The sequence below is a fragment of the Lepus europaeus genome, chromosome 7 (genome assembly GCF_033115175.1).
Source record: "Lepus europaeus isolate LE1 chromosome 7, mLepTim1.pri, whole genome shotgun sequence".
In the NCBI taxonomy this organism is placed as follows: Eukaryota; Metazoa; Chordata; class Mammalia; order Lagomorpha; family Leporidae; genus Lepus; species Lepus europaeus.
Window position 1 is genome coordinate 58,664,721 of NC_084833.1, and position 18,348 is coordinate 58,683,068.

The following is an 18,348-nucleotide window of genomic DNA, read 5'->3' on the forward strand; positions in this document are numbered from 1 at the left end:
TCTCTCTCACTGTCCACTCTGCCTGTCCAAAAAATTAAAAACTAAAACAAAAAACCAAAAATCTCTGCTCTGGCTCTCTGACTCTACCTTTGAAATAGATGGACTATTGGAACTCATAGAAGAGTTTGGCAAAGTAGCAGGACATAAAATCAATGCACAAAAATCAACAGCCTTTGTATACACAGGCAATGCCACGGCTGAGGAAGAACTTCTAAGAGCAATCCCATTCACAAAGGCTACAAAAACAATCAAATACCTTGGAATAAACTTAACCAAAGACGTTAAAGATCTCTACGATGAAAACTACAAAACCTTAAAGAAAGAAATAGAAGAGGATACCAAAAAATGGAAAAATCTTCCTTGCTCATGGATTGGAAGAATTAATATCATAAAATGTCCATTCTCCCAAAAGCAATTTATGCATTCAATGCATTACCAATCAAGGTACTGAAGACCTTCTTCTCAGATCTGGAAAAAATGATGCTGAAATTCATATGAAGACACAAAAGACCTCAAATAGCTAAAGCAATCTTGTACAACAAAAACAAACCGGAGGCATCACAATACCAGATTTCAGGACATACTACAGGGCAGTTGTTATCAAAACAGCATGGTACTGGTACAGAAACAGATGGATAGACCAATGATAGACCAATGGAACAGAATAGAAACACCAGAAATCAATCCAAACATCTACAGCCAATTCATATTTGATCAAGGATCCAAAACCAATCCCTGAAGTAAGGACAGTCTATTCAATAAATGGTGCTGGGAAAACTGGATTTCCACGTGTAGAATCATGAAGCAAGACCCCTACCTTTCACCTTACACAAAAAATCACTCAACATGGATTAAAGAATTAAATCTACGACCTGACACCATCAAATTATGAGAGCATTGGAAAAACCCTGCAAGATATAGGTACTGGCACAGACTTCTTGGAAAATACCCCAGAGGCACAGGCAGTCAAAGCCAAAATTAACATTTGGGATTGCATCAAATTGAGAAGTTTCTGTACTTCAAAAGAAACAGTCAGGAAAGTGAATAGGCAACCGACAGAATGGGAAAAAAAATATTTTCAAACTATGCAACAGACAAAGGGTTGATAACCAGAGGCTACAAAGAGATCAAGAAACTCCACAACAACAAAACAAACAACCCACTTAAGAGATGGGCCAAGGACATCAATAGACATTTTTCAAAAGAGGAAATCCAAATGGCCAACAGACACATGAAAATATGTTCAGGATCACTAGCAATCAGGGAAATGCAAATCAAAACCACAATGAGGTTTCACCTCACCCCAGTTAGAATGGCTCACATTCCGAAATATACCAACAATAGATGCTGGAGAGGATGTGGGGGAAAAGGGACACTAACCCACTGTTGGTGGGAATGCAAACTGGTTAAGCCACTATGGAAGTCAGTCTGCAGATTCCTCAGAAACCTGAATATAACCCTACCATTCAACCCAGCCATCCCACTCCTTGGAATTTACCCAAAGGAAATTAATTTGGCAAACAAAAAAGCCATCTGCACATTAATGTTTATTGCAGCTTAATTCACAATAGCTAAGACCTGGAACCAACCCAAATGCCCATCAACAGTAGACTGGATAAAGAAATTATGGCATATGTACTCTATAGAATACTATACAGCAGTCAAAAACAGTGAAATTCAAACTTTTGCAACAAGATGGAGGAATCTGGAAAACATCATGCTGAGTGAAATAAGCCAGTCCCAAAGAGACAAATATCATATGTTCTCCCTGATCAGTGACAACTAACTGAGCACCAAAGGGGAAACCTGTTGAAGTGAATTGGACACTATGAGAAACAGTGACTTGATCAGCTCTTCTCCTGACTGTTGATGTACAATGCAATACTTTATCCATTATAGTATTTTTTTGTTCTAGTGCTATTATTTGAACTCTGCAATTAACACACAATTATTCTCAGGTGTTTAAATTTTAACTGAAAAGTGATCCCTGTTAAATATAAGAGTGGGAAAAAGAGAGGGAGGAGATGTACAATTGGGGACATGCTCAATAGGACTTGCCCCAAATGGTGGAGTTAGAAATGTGCCAGGGGATTCCAATACAATCCCATCAAGGTGGCATGTACCAATGCCACCTCACTAGTCCAAGTGATCAACTTCAGTTCACAATTGATCACACTGATAGGTCTAAGAGTCAAAGGGATCATACAAACAAGACTAGTGTCTGCTAATACTAACTGATAGAATCAAAAAGGGAGAGAAGGATCCATCATGGGAAGTGGGAGACACAGCAGACTCATAGAATGGCAGATGTCCTAAACAGCACTCTGGCCTCAGAATCAGCCCTTAAGGCATTCGGATCTGGCTGAAGAGCCCATGAGAGTATTGTAGGCATGAAAAGCTAAAACACTCTGGAAAAAAAAAAAGAAGACCTAAATGAAAGATCTCTGCAAGTGAGATCCCAGTGGAAAGAACCGGGCCATCAAAGAAGGAGGTACCTTTCTCTGAAGGGAGGAGAGAACTTCCACTTTGACTATGACCCTGTCGGAATAAGATCAAAGTCGGCAAACCCTAAAGGCTTCCATAGTCTCGGCAACTCATGACTAGATCCCAGGGAGATTACTGACGCCATAAACAAGAGTGTCAAATTGTTAAGTCAGCAACAGGAGTCACTGTTTACTTACGTCTCATGTGGGATCTGTCCTTAATGTGTTGTTCAATGTGAAGTAATGCTATAACTAGTACTGAAATAGTATTTTTACACTTTGTGTTTCTGTGTGGGTGCAAACTGATGAAATCTTTACTTAGTATATACTGAATCGATCTTCCGTATATAAAGATAATTAAAAATGAAAAAAGAAAAAACCTGGTTTTAAATTGGAAATTGCACAGAAAATTAATCAGTTTTTAAAAAATATCATGTAGGATCTCTGTCCTTAATGTGCTATACATTGTGATTTAATGCTATAACTAGTACTCCAACAGTATTTTTCACTTTGTGTTTCTATGTGGGTGCAAACTGTTGAAATCTTTACTTTATATGTACTAAACTGATCTTCTGTATATAAAGAGATTTGAAAATGAAAAAAAAAGAAATAGATGGAAATAAATAAAAAAGAAACATTAAATAATGTGGCAAACATGTACATGTGCTTCCCAGACCAACTTTTAAGGAAGGACTTTTTTGGAGTACAGTCAGCCGATAGCATTCAGCCCTTGGGGACCTGTCTCAGCTTCAGACAGTATGTCCCTGAAGCTAGACTCTTCTGGGGCAGTTAGTAACTCATGACCAAAATAGGTGTCATCATTCCAGAACTCCAAGCAACTGAGCCCACTTGCTACAAAGCATTAGATGCTAATTAAATGGCAACAAAAGAAGATCTGATATTAAAAGAAGTATTGCAAAATTCACTACCACCAAACCCTACCCCAGCTAGTACTAGCCCTAGTTAGGGGCACAAAGAGGGAGATGGGGAGTGGCAGCACTTACAGAACCCATGAGACCCACTGTACACTTTGGAAAGCTGGCTGGACAGGGGCCCCTGTGTCTTAGTGCAGTTAATGACACTGTCGATTTAGTTAGCATCAGCTTCAGCAAGAACCATGTGGAGCAGATAGAGTCCTCAGACCTCAGAGTTCAGTGAGTTAGTGAAACTTGCAGAAATGGCAGGCCAGGGCCAGGAGGCATACTCCAGGGATTCATTAAAGTCCCATTTCGTGGAACAACAGTTTCAGGGGAGGTCATGTCACCTGGGAGGATGAGACCATGAGGCCTCCCTCAGGGGCAGGAGCCTGGGCACTGGCAGGCCCATGGAGCAGCTCCTCCCATTCCTCTTTCCTCAAATGCCTCCCGTGTTCTGCTTTCACCACAGCCCCCAGCAGGAGAGGAATAAATGAAAGTCTGAGCACCTGGACTCAGGAACCCAGCCAGGCCCATCTACAGCTGTACAGACTTTCTCTAAGGAGATGAGAGACATCCGGGGAGATTTGGTTCCTGTTTCCCCAGGATCCTGTTGTATGTTCCTGCTGCCTGTCTGCATTCATCTCCATCTCCAGTGAGGACTTTCAATGCCAATGATCAGAGGTGGCTTGGAGCCCTGAACCCAGTCACAGAAATGCACATCTACATCTGACCCTGCCAGGAGAACCGCCTCCTCTTTCTTTCCCTTTACAAACTCTTCATCCCTTAAAGGAATCCCATGGCAAATGTGCCCATCCCAGCTGAGGTAAGGCTCTGTCTCTGTTTCAAGACAACATATATATTTGAGAAGTCTTGAGCAAAAGTATCAAGACTTCACACTATTATGCTTCTCAGATATCTAGTTTCTTCTCCTTTATAGCTTTTTCACTCCAAGTTATACTCTAAGTTCTCTATATGTGTATCCATGTTGATGGTTGGGGTCACCTGCAATCATTCTGTACTACTGGCCAGAGCCTAGTTACTAGAATTCCTGATGCTGACCTCCTAGTAAAAGTCTCAGTACTTGGTTTTGCTATACCTGGATTTTTTTGGCCTCCAATACTACAATGTGGGTCCTCAAATCATTAATACTCAAAAGATAACTATATAATGTCAATTAAAGTTTCTTTTTCCTAAATGCTGGCTAGACACTAAGTCTAAAGCCACAGAAAAATCTAATTTAAAGTCCATAATGTTTTTAAATATTGAATTATGATGAGGAGAAAAAATTATATTCTTTATAATTTTTGTTGCATCTTAATTGATTGCAACCATTTCTGATGAAGTACAATAATGCTACACTATTAATCTCAGCTGCTTCAGTTTTCCAGCAAGTTGCTCTTCATCTGAAGGTCCAGTGTGTTCTCTGACATGTCTCTTAAGATGGCCTTAGCATGAAGGAACCAATGAATGAAAAGGAGAGAAAACAAGTCTTGATCAGTGGTGGCCAGTAGATAACATCTTAAGTGCTGGTTGCATCACTTAACCCAAGTTTTGCTTTTTTTCCTTTTTGAAAGCCAGTTCAGGCCGGCACTGCAGCTCAATAGGCTAATCCTCCACCTGCAGTGCTGGCACCCCAGGTTCTAGTCCCGGTTGGGGCACTGGATTCTGTCCTGGTTGCTCCTCTTCCAATCCAGCTCTCTGCTGCGGCCTGGGAGTGCAGTAGAGGATGGCCCAAGTGCTTGGGCCCTGCACCTGCATGAGAGACCAGGAGAAGCACCTGGCTCCTGGCTTCAGATCAGTGCGGTGCACCGGCTGCAGTACACTGGCTGCAGTACGCTGGCTGCAACAGCCACTGGGGCGTGAACCAACTGAAAAGGAAGACCTTTCTCTGTCTCTCTCTCTCTCTCACTGCACACTCTTCCTGTCAAAAAAAAAAAAAAGCCAGTTCAAATTCATTCCTCTAGAGATCTAGAAGAATGCATCCAGTTAGTTGTCTTCCTTCATTAATTTCTCTGTCCATTAAACTTTTTATTTGTCAAAAATAAAAACATTCCAAGTCTAATATTTATTAGGAAAAGTACTAGGAATTGTCTTTGAACTCATCTTTTTGTTGTCAATAGGCAAAACCATCTTTTGTGAGGCAAAGGAAAGATTCCAGGTCCCAAAGGATGATGAGAAACGTTTAAGGAGATTTTTTTGTCCAGATTTCATTGTTGCAGATGTAAAGGGAAAATGTTCTTGTACTCTATGCCAGTCTCCTGACTTTCACAAAGTCATGTTTTCTCTCTTTATTATATAACATTGCCCTTTGTTGCACAGCCAGCTTCTATTCACCCTCTGTTCATAGCTTATGTACCACCGTGCAATCCTTTCTTGAAACTTACATGGACTCACATTTCTTTCTGGTATCAGTCATCACCATCAAATGGATGTAGGTATCTTGTGATGGATTTTTTACCTGGATACAATTATCTTAGTATCAAGTGTAGCACTTGATACATTGTAGGATCTTTAGTCAATCTAAAATCATTCACTATAGAATGACTTTAGTTATTTAGTCATTCAGTATAAAATGAATGGATGAATGGATGGAGATTTATCATATACAACTTTTAATATCCTACTTTTCTAATCCTACCACTTAAAGGTCCAAATTCCCAGTTGACTAAGGCGAAATCATAAATAGAATATAGGAGGAATAAGGGAGGTTGATACCAGGGAAAGGTGAAGAGTTTGGGCATAAATTCCCCTCTTCTATTCCGAGGTATCTCCTAAGTTTTCCATCCAGTTTTGAAGGAGCCGTTCATAAAGAGCAGGTTAATACAGGGCTGCCCAAAAGCTCATCACTGTCTTCTCTCCTCACCTCCTTCACCAGCACTATCACATGAGTTCAGGGTTTAGCTGGACCAGCATTCTTCCTTCTGTTACTAAGAGTTGTGGGATCAGAGAATCTCATTTTCATGCTCAAAACATTCCTATGAATCCCAGGTAGTGATGGGGTATTGGACCATTCCTATATACAATGCTTCCTCTTCCATAGCTTATTATTTTATCATATACCATGAAGACTAAACACATGCAGTACCTCTATAATCTAACGTCTTTTTTATCTCTCCCTCCAGAGTAAATATCTTACCATTACATGAAAATAAGCATACATCTTTTGTAAAGTTACTCCAGATCTATCTTCAGATCTATCTTCAAAATCTATAACACAACAACCTTTCAATTCATCCCAGAATTCTATTTTCCTCTAGCTGAATAGCATTCATAAAGACTGTGAGGTTAGTCGAAGATTACAAGAGATCAAATGGTCTAAGAGTCCAGAAATTCCAACAAGAGTGGGAAGTAAAGGGAAATACCAGAGAGCAAAAGTCTTATAAACAACATTTCAAAAACTGAAGTGCAATTCCAGGTTGATTTTAAACAAAACACAGAAGCTTGATTTTAGCCCGCTACCCAGTGTATTTGTTAATTATGAAGAATGAGAAAATTTGACCTATCTACAAAGATCTTTCCCTGTGCTCATTGTCCTGAATACTTATTTGAAGATATTTAAAAATGAATAACTTTTAACAATGTTCCCAAAATGCCTGTTCCTCATTTAGCTGATTATTTGTTATAATTCAATAAAACCATTTAGAACTTCAGAAATTAGGGGTGAAACTAGCTAAAGAAGAAAAATATATCATCTCATGGAATTCCTATAGAACACCTCACAGTGATGTTGGACAATCCAAAGCTATGATAAACACCTTTTGGAAGGATTTCACAGGGAATCCATTCATTCTAGGAAACTGAAGACACCACGCAGAATGGAGCTATGGAACTCCACTGCCGGACGTGACTTCATCTTGGTGGGGATTCTGAATGACTGTGCATTTCCTGAACTGCTCTGTGTCACAATCACAGTCCTGTACATGTTGGCCTTGATCAGCAACAGCCTGCTGCTCCTGGTCATCACCATGGATACCCGGCTCCACGTGCCCATGTACCAGCTGCTCGGGCAGCTCTCTCTCATGGACCTCCTGTTCACATCAGTTGTCACACCCAAAGCCCTCGTGGATTTTCTGCGCAGAGAATACATCATCTCCTTTGAAGGCTGTGCCCTGCAGATGTTCCTGGCCCTAACACTGGGTAGTGCAGAGGACCTCCTACTGGCCTTCATGGCCTATGACAGGTATGTGGCCATTTGTCATCCTCTGAACTACATGGTGTACATGAGACCAAGGGTCTGCTGGCTCATGGTAGCTACATCCTGGATCCTGGCATCCCTGAGTGCTCTAGGTCACACTGTCTACACCATGCACTTCCCTTTCTGCATGTCTTTGGAGATCAGGCATCTTCTCTGTGAGATCCCACCCTTGCTGAAGTTGGTCTGTGCAGATAGCTCCAGGTATGAGCTCTTGGTGTATGTGACAGGTGTGACCTTCCTCTTGCTTCCCCTTACGGCCATAGTTGCCTCCTACACTCTCATACTGTTCACAGTGCTCCACATGCCCACAAATGAGGGGAAGAAGAAAGTGCTTGTCACCTGCTCTTCCCACTTGACTGTGGTGGGGATGTTCTACGGAGCTGCCACTTTCATGTATGTTTTGCCCAGTTCTTTTCACAGCCCCAAACAGGACAACATCATCTCTGTTTTCTACACGATTGTCACTCCAGCTCTGAACCCCCTCATCTACAGCCTGCGGAATAAAGAAGTCACAGGGGCCTTGAGAAGGGTCCTGGGAAGATATGTGTTGCTGGCACACTCAGCTCCGTAGAGTGTGTTTATGGCTTGCCTCTCACTATGGGTTCTTCCTCCAAAGAAAATTGTTACATATCCATTTTTTAAATGTTAACCTATATCAGTGAGGATATGAACACTTTTAAATTCTCTATATATCTGCTGTGTACAACAATGTTAAGCTGAACACACTTGGCACATATCATGCTGAACTTGGAATATTGAAGACCATGTTCTAAAAGAGACTAAAAGAACCACGATGTGTATCATTGATGCATTCTGTGGTAGAGCATCCTCCTGATGCACTACTTAGTAGACTTGGTAGAAAATTAATGTTACAGGACAACATCATGTAGCAGTGAGAAGCAGAGTTTTGACTCAGTCAACTACAAAATCCTGTTAACATTATAGGAGGTCTGTTTTCTTTGTACTGACTCAATCTGCTAATAGTGAAAATGATACTGAGATGTTATATTGAACTTATTGAGTAGATAACAGTTTGAGTGATTAGTGGGGCGGAATGATAGATGTGTACTGCATTTGTATTACAGATCTGAGAAGGGGTTCACAATGATTACAGACACTATGTTGAGATGGTGAAACAGACCAGAGAAAGGAAGCCTGATATTTCTACTTGCAAATATTCAAAAATATGTGACTATTTTCCAATGTCTAAAAATAAAATTAAAGAAATAAATAAATTAAAATTATAAGCATCAAGCTTAACATAGTAAATAGAGATACAATAACTGGGAAATAAATCCATTATGTGTGTTATGTATGTGTATGTGTACAAATATACAGATGTGTTCAGATATATGAAATAATTGCAAGAGGTTCATGTTTTTGAGATGACTGTAAGTGTGAGTCTATGTCCACAGCCAAGGAAGTATAAGTATTTTACTTTCTAGCTAAACTGTGTATGTTTTATTGTTAGTTGGTGTTGGGAGATTTATGGCAAAAATTAAGAACTTAAATTCATGCAGTAGAAGAACTCCAAAATATTTTGTCTTATGTAGCTATTATTATTATTGAAATTAGTGTTTTTTTAAAAAGTCAGAAACTCTTTTTTTTTCAACATAGAAATCATCTTACATTGGTTAATGTCTATATAAAGTTAAGCCATAAAATAAAATCTAAACATAATCAATAAAATTAAGGTAAGTTCTTTAAAAAAAAAAAACAAACTAAAACTGTGGAAATTTGAAAAAGCAAAAATCACCTATACAGTTTCCTTGCCTTTGTTTTACATATACACATTTTATTGAATCTATATGTACATGAAAATGGTTTTCATTATTTAAAATTAAGCAAATTGTGAGTCTGGCTTATGTAGAAGGTTAAGGCACTGATTAAGATGCATGCATTCCATGTAAAAGTGCTGATTCATGTCACAGTTACTTAAGTTCTGACCTAGATCTCTGCTAATATACCTAGGAAAGCAAAGAAGGGTGGCCAAAATGCTCAGGTTCCTACCACTTGTATAGGAGACCCCAGTGGAGTTCCTGGCTTCACCCTGGCCCAGGCCTAGCTGTTGCAACCATTTTGGCAACAAACCAGCAGATGAAAGATTCTCTCTCTGTCGCTTTCTCTCTCCCTTTGATGCTTTGCCCTTAAAATAAATGAATAAATAAATAGACAAATAAATAAGTAAAACTTATAAAAGAGTTAGTGATTCTTTTTTTTCCTTTTTACCAAGGGATATATTAAAGTAGTGATGTAGAGGAGTGGGCCAGTGCACCTGACCCAGCCATTCCACTCCTGAGAATTTGCCCAAAAGGAAGTTAAATCAGAATATAAAAGAGTAGTCTGTAATCCCATGTTTATTACAGTTCTATTTATAATAGTATAGATATGGAATCAACCTAGATGTACATCAGTTGATGACTAGATAACAAAATTTTGTATATTTACATGTTAGAATGAACTTCTAAAAATTTTTTAATATTTATAAGCATATTTGTATACCTTTTTGATTACATATAAAAATAACTGTGTATTACAGTAAAATGTATGATGGCTAAGATATGTATATCAACTATGACTGGATAAAGAAATTTGGGAATACTACAAAGCCATGAAAAATGAAATCCTATTTTTCAGAAAAAAATGGATGCAATTGAAGACCATCAGATTTAGTGAAATAATTCAGTCTGAAGAGATAAATATCATGTTTTCACTGATTTATGGTAACTCACATACATGGTAAAAAAAATGTAATGTAAATGAGAGAAATTGACATTTTGAGATTTGATTATTGTTTGTAGCTCTTGTCTATACTCTTGAGGAGCAGTTTTTTACTACTTGATGAGTTCCTTATTTAGTGGATGGTTAAGTTTGTGATTGTAAAATAAATTGAAAGTTTGTTGTTCTAAAAATTAAAAGAGAAATAAGAAAGGAGAGAGGAGAAAGGGTAGGAAAGAGGGAGTGTAGTGTGCGGAGTTTCATTACACTCAAAATTGCATATACAAAATACATGAAATGTTTCCCCTTATATAAATAAAACTGTTTTATAAAATAAGTTAAACCACACATGCACACACACACATACACACACACAAAGATACAGACTGGCTGAATGGATTTTTAAAAAGAGCCTACAAGGAATATGCTGCATACAAGAAATATACTTCACCACAAACACACATACAGAGTGAGAGAATGGAAAAAGATATTCCATGCAAATGAAAATCCAAAGAGAGCAAGAATAGCTATACTCAGCAAACAAAATGGACTTTAAGACAAAAATTGTTGAAAGGCAAAGAAGGTTACTATATAATGATTAAGGGGTCAATTCAACAAAAAGATGTGACTATAGAAAATATATGTGCATCCAATGATACGGGACCATGGTTTTCTTTTTCTAAGTTTTTTTTTAATTTCTTTTTATTTAACTTTTAGTCAATAAATTCAATTTCCAAAGTACAACATTTGAATTATAGTGGCTTTTTCCACACATAACCTCCTACCCACCCACAACCATCCCATCTCCCACTCCCTCTCCCATTCCATTCACATCAAGATTCATTTTCAATTATCTTTATACACAGAAGATCAATTTAGTATATACTAAGTAAAGATTTCAACAGTTTGCACCCACACAGAAACACAAAGTATAAAGTACTGTTTGAGTACTAGTTATACCGCTAATTCACATAGTACAACACATTAAGGACAGAGATCCTATATGGGGAGTAAGTGCACAGTGACTCCCGTTGTTGATTTAACAATTGACACTATTATTTATGAAGTCAGTAATAACCCGAGGCTCTTGCCATGTGCTGCCAAGGCTATGGAACCCTCTTGAGTTCGTCAACTCCAATTTTATTTAGACAAGACCATTGTCAAAGTGGAAGTTCTCTCCTCCCTTTGGAGATAGGTACCTCCTTCTTTGATGGCCCATTCTTTCCACTGGGATCTCACTCACAGGAATCTTTCATTTAGGTTTTGTTTTTTTGGTGGTGGTTTTTTTTTTTTTTTTTTTTTTTTCCACATTGTCTTGGCTTTCCATGCCTGAAATACTCTCATGGGCTTTTTAGCCAGATCCAAATTCCTCAAGGGCTGATTCTGAGGCCAGAGTGCTGTTTAGGACATCTGCCATTCTGTGAGTCTGCTGTGTATCCCAATTCTCATGTTGGATCATTCTCTCCTTTTTAATTCTATCAGTTAGTATTAGCAGACACTAGTCTTGCTTATGTGATCCCTTTGACTCTTAATCCTATCATTATAATCAATTATGAACTGAAACTGATCACTTTGACTAGTGAGATGGCATTGGTACATGCCACCTTGATGGGATTGAATTGGAATCCCCTGGCATGTTTCTAACTCTACCATTAGTGGTAAGTCCAATTGAGCATGTGCCGAACTGTACATCTCCTCTCTGTATTATTCCCACTCTTATATTTAACAGGGATCAGTTTTCAGTTAAATTTAAACACCTGAGAATAATTGTGTGTTAATTGCAGAGTTCAACCAATAGTATTCAGTAGAACAAAAAAATACTAAAAGGAATAAAGTAGTAAGTTGTCCCTCGACAGTCAGGACAAGGGCTGATCAAGTCATTGTTTCTCATAGTGTCCATGTCACTTCTACAGGTTTCCTTTTAGGTTCTCAGATGTCACCGATCAGGGAGAACATATTATATTTGTCCCTTTGGAACTGGCTTATTTCACTCAGCATGATGTTTTCCAGATTCCTCCATTTTGTTGCAAATGACCGGATTTCATTGTTTTTGACTGCTGTAAGGTATTCTATAGAGTACATGTCCCATAGTTTCTTTATCCAGTCTACTGTTGATGGGCATTTGGGTTGGTTCCAGGTCTTAGCTATTGCGAATTGAGCTGCAATAAACATTGAGGTGCAGAAGTTCTTTTGTCAATTTAATTTCCTTTGGGTAAATTCTAAGGAGTGGGATGGCTGAGCTGTATGGTAGGGTTATATTCAGGTTTCTGAGGAATCTCCAGACTGACTTCCATAGTGGCTTAACCAGTTTGCATTCCCACCAACAGTGGGTTAGTGTTCCTTTTTCCCCACATCCTCTCCAGCATCTATTGTTGGTAGATTTCTGAATGTGAGCCATTCTAACTGGGGTGAGGTGAAACCTCATTGTGGTTTTGATTTGCATTTCCCGGATTGCTAGTGATCCTGAACATATTTTCATGTGTCTGTTGGCCATTTGGATTTCCTCTTTTGAAAAATGTCGATTGAGGTCCTTGGCCCATCTCTTAAGTGGGCTGTTTGTTTTGATGTTGTGGAGTTTCTTGATCTCTTTGTAGATTCTGGTTATTAACCCTTTATCTGTTGCATAGTTTGCAAATATTTTTTCCCATTTTGTTGGTTGTCTCTTGACTTTCCTGACTGTTTCTTTTGAAGTACAGAAACTTCTCAATTTGATGCAATCCCAATAGTTAATTTGGCTTTGACTGCCTGTGCCTCTGGGGTCTTTTCCAAGAAGTCTTTGCCTGTGCCTATATATTATAGGGTTTTTCCGATGTTCTCTAATAATTTGATGGTGTCGGGTCATAGATTTAGATTTGATCCATGTTGAGTGGATTTTTGTGTAAGGTGTAAGGTCTTGCTTCATGCTTCTGCAAGTGGAAATCCAGTTTCCCCAGCACCATTTGTTGAATGGGCACCCAGTTTTTTGTTAATGAATCTGAAAGAAGATGTAAACTCCAATATAATTTTAATGGTAGATATTTGCTCACCACTTTCAATACTGAGCAGAATAACCAGGCCAAAAAATTCAGAAAAGAAATAACAGAGCTAATCACTAATATATTGTAGACCAAATGGACCTCATAGGTATCTATAGAACATTCCATACAACAGCTGCAGAATACATAGTATTTCATAAGTGAGTGAAAAAATTTTCTAAGATATACCATATACTAGGCCATAAGTAGTCTCAACAAATTCCAAAAAAAAATTTCACCATATATCTTTTCTGACCACTATGGTTTAAAGATGGAAATTAACAGCAAAAGAAACTCTATAAAATGTGGAAACATATGGAATTGGAATACCATGCTCCTGAATGAACAGTGTGTTATAGGAGAAATCAAATAGAACAGCAAAAACTTCCTTGGGATGAATAAAAATGATAACACAACATATTAAAAATAATGAGATACAGCAAAAGCAGTGTTAAGAGGAAAGTTGATAGCAGTAAGTACATACATCAAAAAATTTGAAAAGTATCATATAATAATCTAACAATGGATCCCAAGGACAAAAGGAAACATGAAAAACCAAGCCCCCAATAAGTAGAAGAAACAAACAATAAAGATTCAAGAAGAATTTTTAATTGAAATAAACTATAGAAAAGATCAGTAAAATGAAGAGCTGTTTAAAAAAAAATTGATAAACCACTGGCCAAGCTAACCAAAAAAAAAGGGAGAAGACTTAAATTAATAAAGTCAGAGATGAAAAATGAGATGTTGCAACTGATACTTCAGAAATACAAAGAATATTGGGAATCATTGCAAACAACTATAAACCTATAAATTGGAAAATGTAGAATAAATGGATAGATTTATGTACACATATAATTCACCAAAATGGAGGCATGAAGACAGTGAAAATATGAATAAACCAGTAACCAAGGCTGCCTGAATCAATAATAAAGAGCCTCTCATCTAATAAAAGAAAGGCACAGATGCTGGCACTGTGCAAAGTAGATAAAACTGCCACCTGCAGTGCAGGCATCCCATATGGGCGACAGTTAGTTCAAGTCCCAACTGCTCTACCCCAATCCAGCTCTATGTTATGGCCTGGGAAAGCCGTAGAGGATGGCCCAAGTTCTTGAGCCCCTGCCCCCATGTGGGAGACCCAGAAGGGGCTCCTGGCTCCTGGCTTTGGATCAGCCCAGATCCAGTCAATGTGGCCATTTGGGGAGTGAACCACTGGGTGGAAGACTTTCTCTCTCTTACTCTGACTGTAACTCTGCCTTTCAAATAAGTAAAATGAATCTTTTCACTGCTGAATTCAACTAAACTTTCAAGAAAGTAGTAATAATACCAGTTCTTCTTAAACTATTAAAAATAACTGAGAGGGAACCCTTCCAAACTCATTCTATGAGGCCAGGATTACCTTAGTTCCAAAACCAGAGAAAGATACAATAACAACAAAAGAGAACAATAGAGCAATATCCATAATGAACATAGATGCAAAAAATGCTCAACAAAATACTGGTAAATCAAATCCAACAACCCATCAAAAAGAACATCCAACATGAGCAAGTGGGATTTATCCCAGGTATGCAGGAATGGTTCAGCACATGCAAATCAATAAACATCATATCAACAAAATGGAGGATAAAACAATATGATTATTTTTATACATGCAAAGAAAGAATTTGATAAACTATAACATCCTTTCTGCATTAAAAATATTAAAAATTGGTTACATATGAACGTACCGCAACACAATAAAGGCAATATATGAGAAACCCACAACTAGCATAATTTTGGATGGAGAACATTTGGAAGCATATCCACAAAGATCTGGAACCAGACAAGGATGTACATTCTCACCACTATTATTCAATATAATTCTAGGAGATTTAGCCAGAACAATCATACAAGAAAAAAAAAAATGGATACGAGTTGGAAAGAAAGAAGTCAAATTATGCTTGTCTGTAGATGATATGATACTTATATAGGGGGGAACCAAACTAGTCCATTTAAGAAAGTTATAACTCAGGAGAATTCAGCAAAGTTGCAAGCTATAAAATCAACACACAATAATCAATAGCATTCTTATACACAAACAACATTCTGGCTAAGAAAGAACTTGTAAGATCAGACCCATTCACAATACCTACAAAAAAATTAAATACCTTGAGACAAATTTAACCCAAGATGTGAAAGATCCCTACAATGAAATTTATATAACATTAATGAAAGAAATAGAGAAATATAACAAAAATGGAAAAAATTTCCATGTTCATGAAAAATTAATACCATCAAAATAACTATGTTACTCAAAACAATTTAAGGATTCAAGGCAACCCCAATTTAATTGCAAGGAAATTCTGCACAGAACTGGAAAAATCAATTCTAAAATCGATATGCAAACACAAAAGACCCCTAATCCCAAATAGCTGAAATAATCTTAAATAATAAAAAACAAAGCCAGAGATACCACAATAACAGATTTCAAGACATATTACAGGTCTATTAAAATCAAAACAACTTGGTACTAGTATAAAATAAATATGTATACCAATGAAACAGAATAAAAATCCTCAGAAAATAGCGCACACATATACAAACAATTAAGCTTTAGCAAATGAGCTAAAATAATTCCCTGAAGAAAGGACAATCTTTAACAAATGGAACTGGAGTATTTGGATTTCCATGTGCATAAGTTTGAAACAATACCATTACCTTATGCCCTATACAAAAACCACTCACAATGAATTAAGAATCTAAATTTGAGATCTGAAACCATCGGATTACTAGAAGAAAACAGGGGGAAACCTGGAAGACATTGGTCTAGGCAAATACTTCTTGGATGAGATCCCAAAAGTACAGGCAATAAAAGCAAAAGTGAACAAATGGGATTGCATTAAGCTAAGAATATTCTGAACAACATAGAAAACAATTAACAAAGTGAAGGGACAACTGAAAAAAAATGGGAGAAAATATTTGCAAACTGCACTCTGGTAAAAGATTAATACTCAGAATATATAAGGAGCTCAAGAAAATCAACAAGGAAACAAACAGTTCAGTGAAGAAATGGGCAAAGGATATGAACAGGTATTTTTCAAAGAATGAAATATAAATGGTCAACAGACACACGAGTAAATACTCAGGATCAGTAGCCACCAGTAAATGTATGTAAAAAATCCCCAATAAGGCATCACCTCACTCTAGGTAGAATAGTTAATACCCAAAAATCAAAAGATAAACAAATCTGGCGAAGTTGTGGATGAAAAATGCCCTAGTACATTGTTGGTGTGTACCCAAACTGTACAACTGTTGTGGAAAACACTCTGCAGATTCCTCAGAAAACTAAAAATCATCTACCATATGACCCAGCTATCTCAATCCTGGGAATATTCCAAAAGAAGTTGAAATCAGCTTATTAAAGAGATACCACCACTCTCCTGTTTAGCAGCTTATTTCATGATACAAAAAAAAAATATGAAATCAACCTAGATGTCTATCAAATGATAACTAGATCAACAGCTTGTGATTTGTATATATAATAGGATATTACTCAGCAATAAAAATGAAATCCTGACAGTAGCAACAAAATGAATGTGACTGGTGATCCAATATCACGTCTTATCTTATTTGAAAAAATTAATATAGTGAGAGAGTATAAACATTGTGTGGATGTCATACCATTGGTATTATTTATAAACTGAGTATCATGAATTATAAATATTGCTTCACTTACGCTTATCATGTAAATAGCAATGTCCTCTCTTTCTCCATGTTGAAAATCCAACAAAACAGAAGAAGAAAGAAAAGCCTATGTTTATCACTTATGCTGCAAATTAGTACTTGCCAATCTTTGTTTTAAATCTTTGTAAGAGTGTTAAGAATTACATACTACTCTGGGGCCGGTGCCGTGGCTCACTTGGTTAATCCTCCACCTGGGGCGTTGGCATCCCATATGAGCACTGGGTTCTAGTCCCAGCTGCTCCTCTTCCAGTCCAGCTCTCTACTGTTGCCAGGGAAGGCAATGGAGGATGGCCCAAGTGCTTGGTCCCCTGCACCCGCATGGGAGATCAGGAGGAAGCACCTGGTTCCTGGCTTCGGATCAGCACAGCACCAGCCGTGGCAGCCATTTGGGGGGTTACCAATGGAAGGAAGACTTTTCTCTCTGTCTCTCTCTCTCTCACTAACTCTGTCAAATAAATTTAAAAAAAATAATTACATACTACTCTAGTTTTAATAATCTGTGGCTAATTTAAAATTTACTATATATGATATATGAACATCTTTTCATTTGATTCCAGTTTATAGCTCTTGCCAATATTCCTGCTGAAGTATGTCCTTTTTGGTATTTTTTTGTTGTTGAATTTTTTATGTAGTGATGCATCACACCTTTCACTATAATATAAGCTAAAATGTATCACAAAAATAATAAATAAATATTAAGTTGAAAAAATAAAAGGACATCTTACACATTTCTTTTTTAAAAGTTTGACTTAGGTTAAACATGTTTCATGTATTTAATATATACAGATTTAGGAACATAGTTATTCTGTTATACTTGTGTACTTGGTATTTTCTGTTCATAATCAGAAAAGGAAAACATTATAAATTTTCTTTAAGTTGAAAAGAAAAAGCAATTCTAGCATCAGTTTTCAGCATTTGCTGGTGAAATCACTGATTAAAGAGCATGCAAAATGAGGAGAGTAAGGCAAAGAATTGTGAGAGAGATGAAGAATGCCTGAATGAACGCAGTGATGGATAGAGGCAGGAGCTGTGTCATCATTCCAGAACTCCAAGCAGCTGAGCCCACTTGTTAGAAAGAACCTCAGAACAAGCATATGTACACACATGAATGAGGGAGAAAAAAAGGAGAAAGAGCTGAAAAACCATAGAAAGATGCATCAAATAGCATTAGACGCTTATTAAATGGCAACAAAAGAAGATCTGATATTAAAAGAAGTATTGCATAATTCACTACCACCAAACCCTACCCCAGCTAGTACTAGCCCTAGTTAGGGGCACAAAGAGGGAGATGGGGAGTGACA

General features: G+C 37.5%; 1 protein-coding gene across 1 annotated transcript; it reads left to right on the forward strand.

Annotated features, from left to right (window-relative positions):
- Window positions 1-7,215: 7,215 nt before the first annotated feature.
- LOC133763774 (olfactory receptor 2AG2-like) lies at window positions 7,216-8,166 on the forward strand. The gene has a single exon (XM_062197520.1). The coding sequence runs from the start codon at window positions 7,216-7,218 to the stop codon at window positions 8,164-8,166; it is 951 nt and encodes a 316-aa protein (XP_062053504.1).
- The last annotated feature ends 10,182 nt before the right edge of the window (window positions 8,167-18,348 follow it).

Excerpts from the sequence above, each read along its gene's own strand:
- LOC133763774 (XM_062197520.1), top strand. The coding sequence starts at position 7,216 with ATGGAGCTATGGAACTCCACTGCCGGACGTGACTTCATCTTGGTGGGG.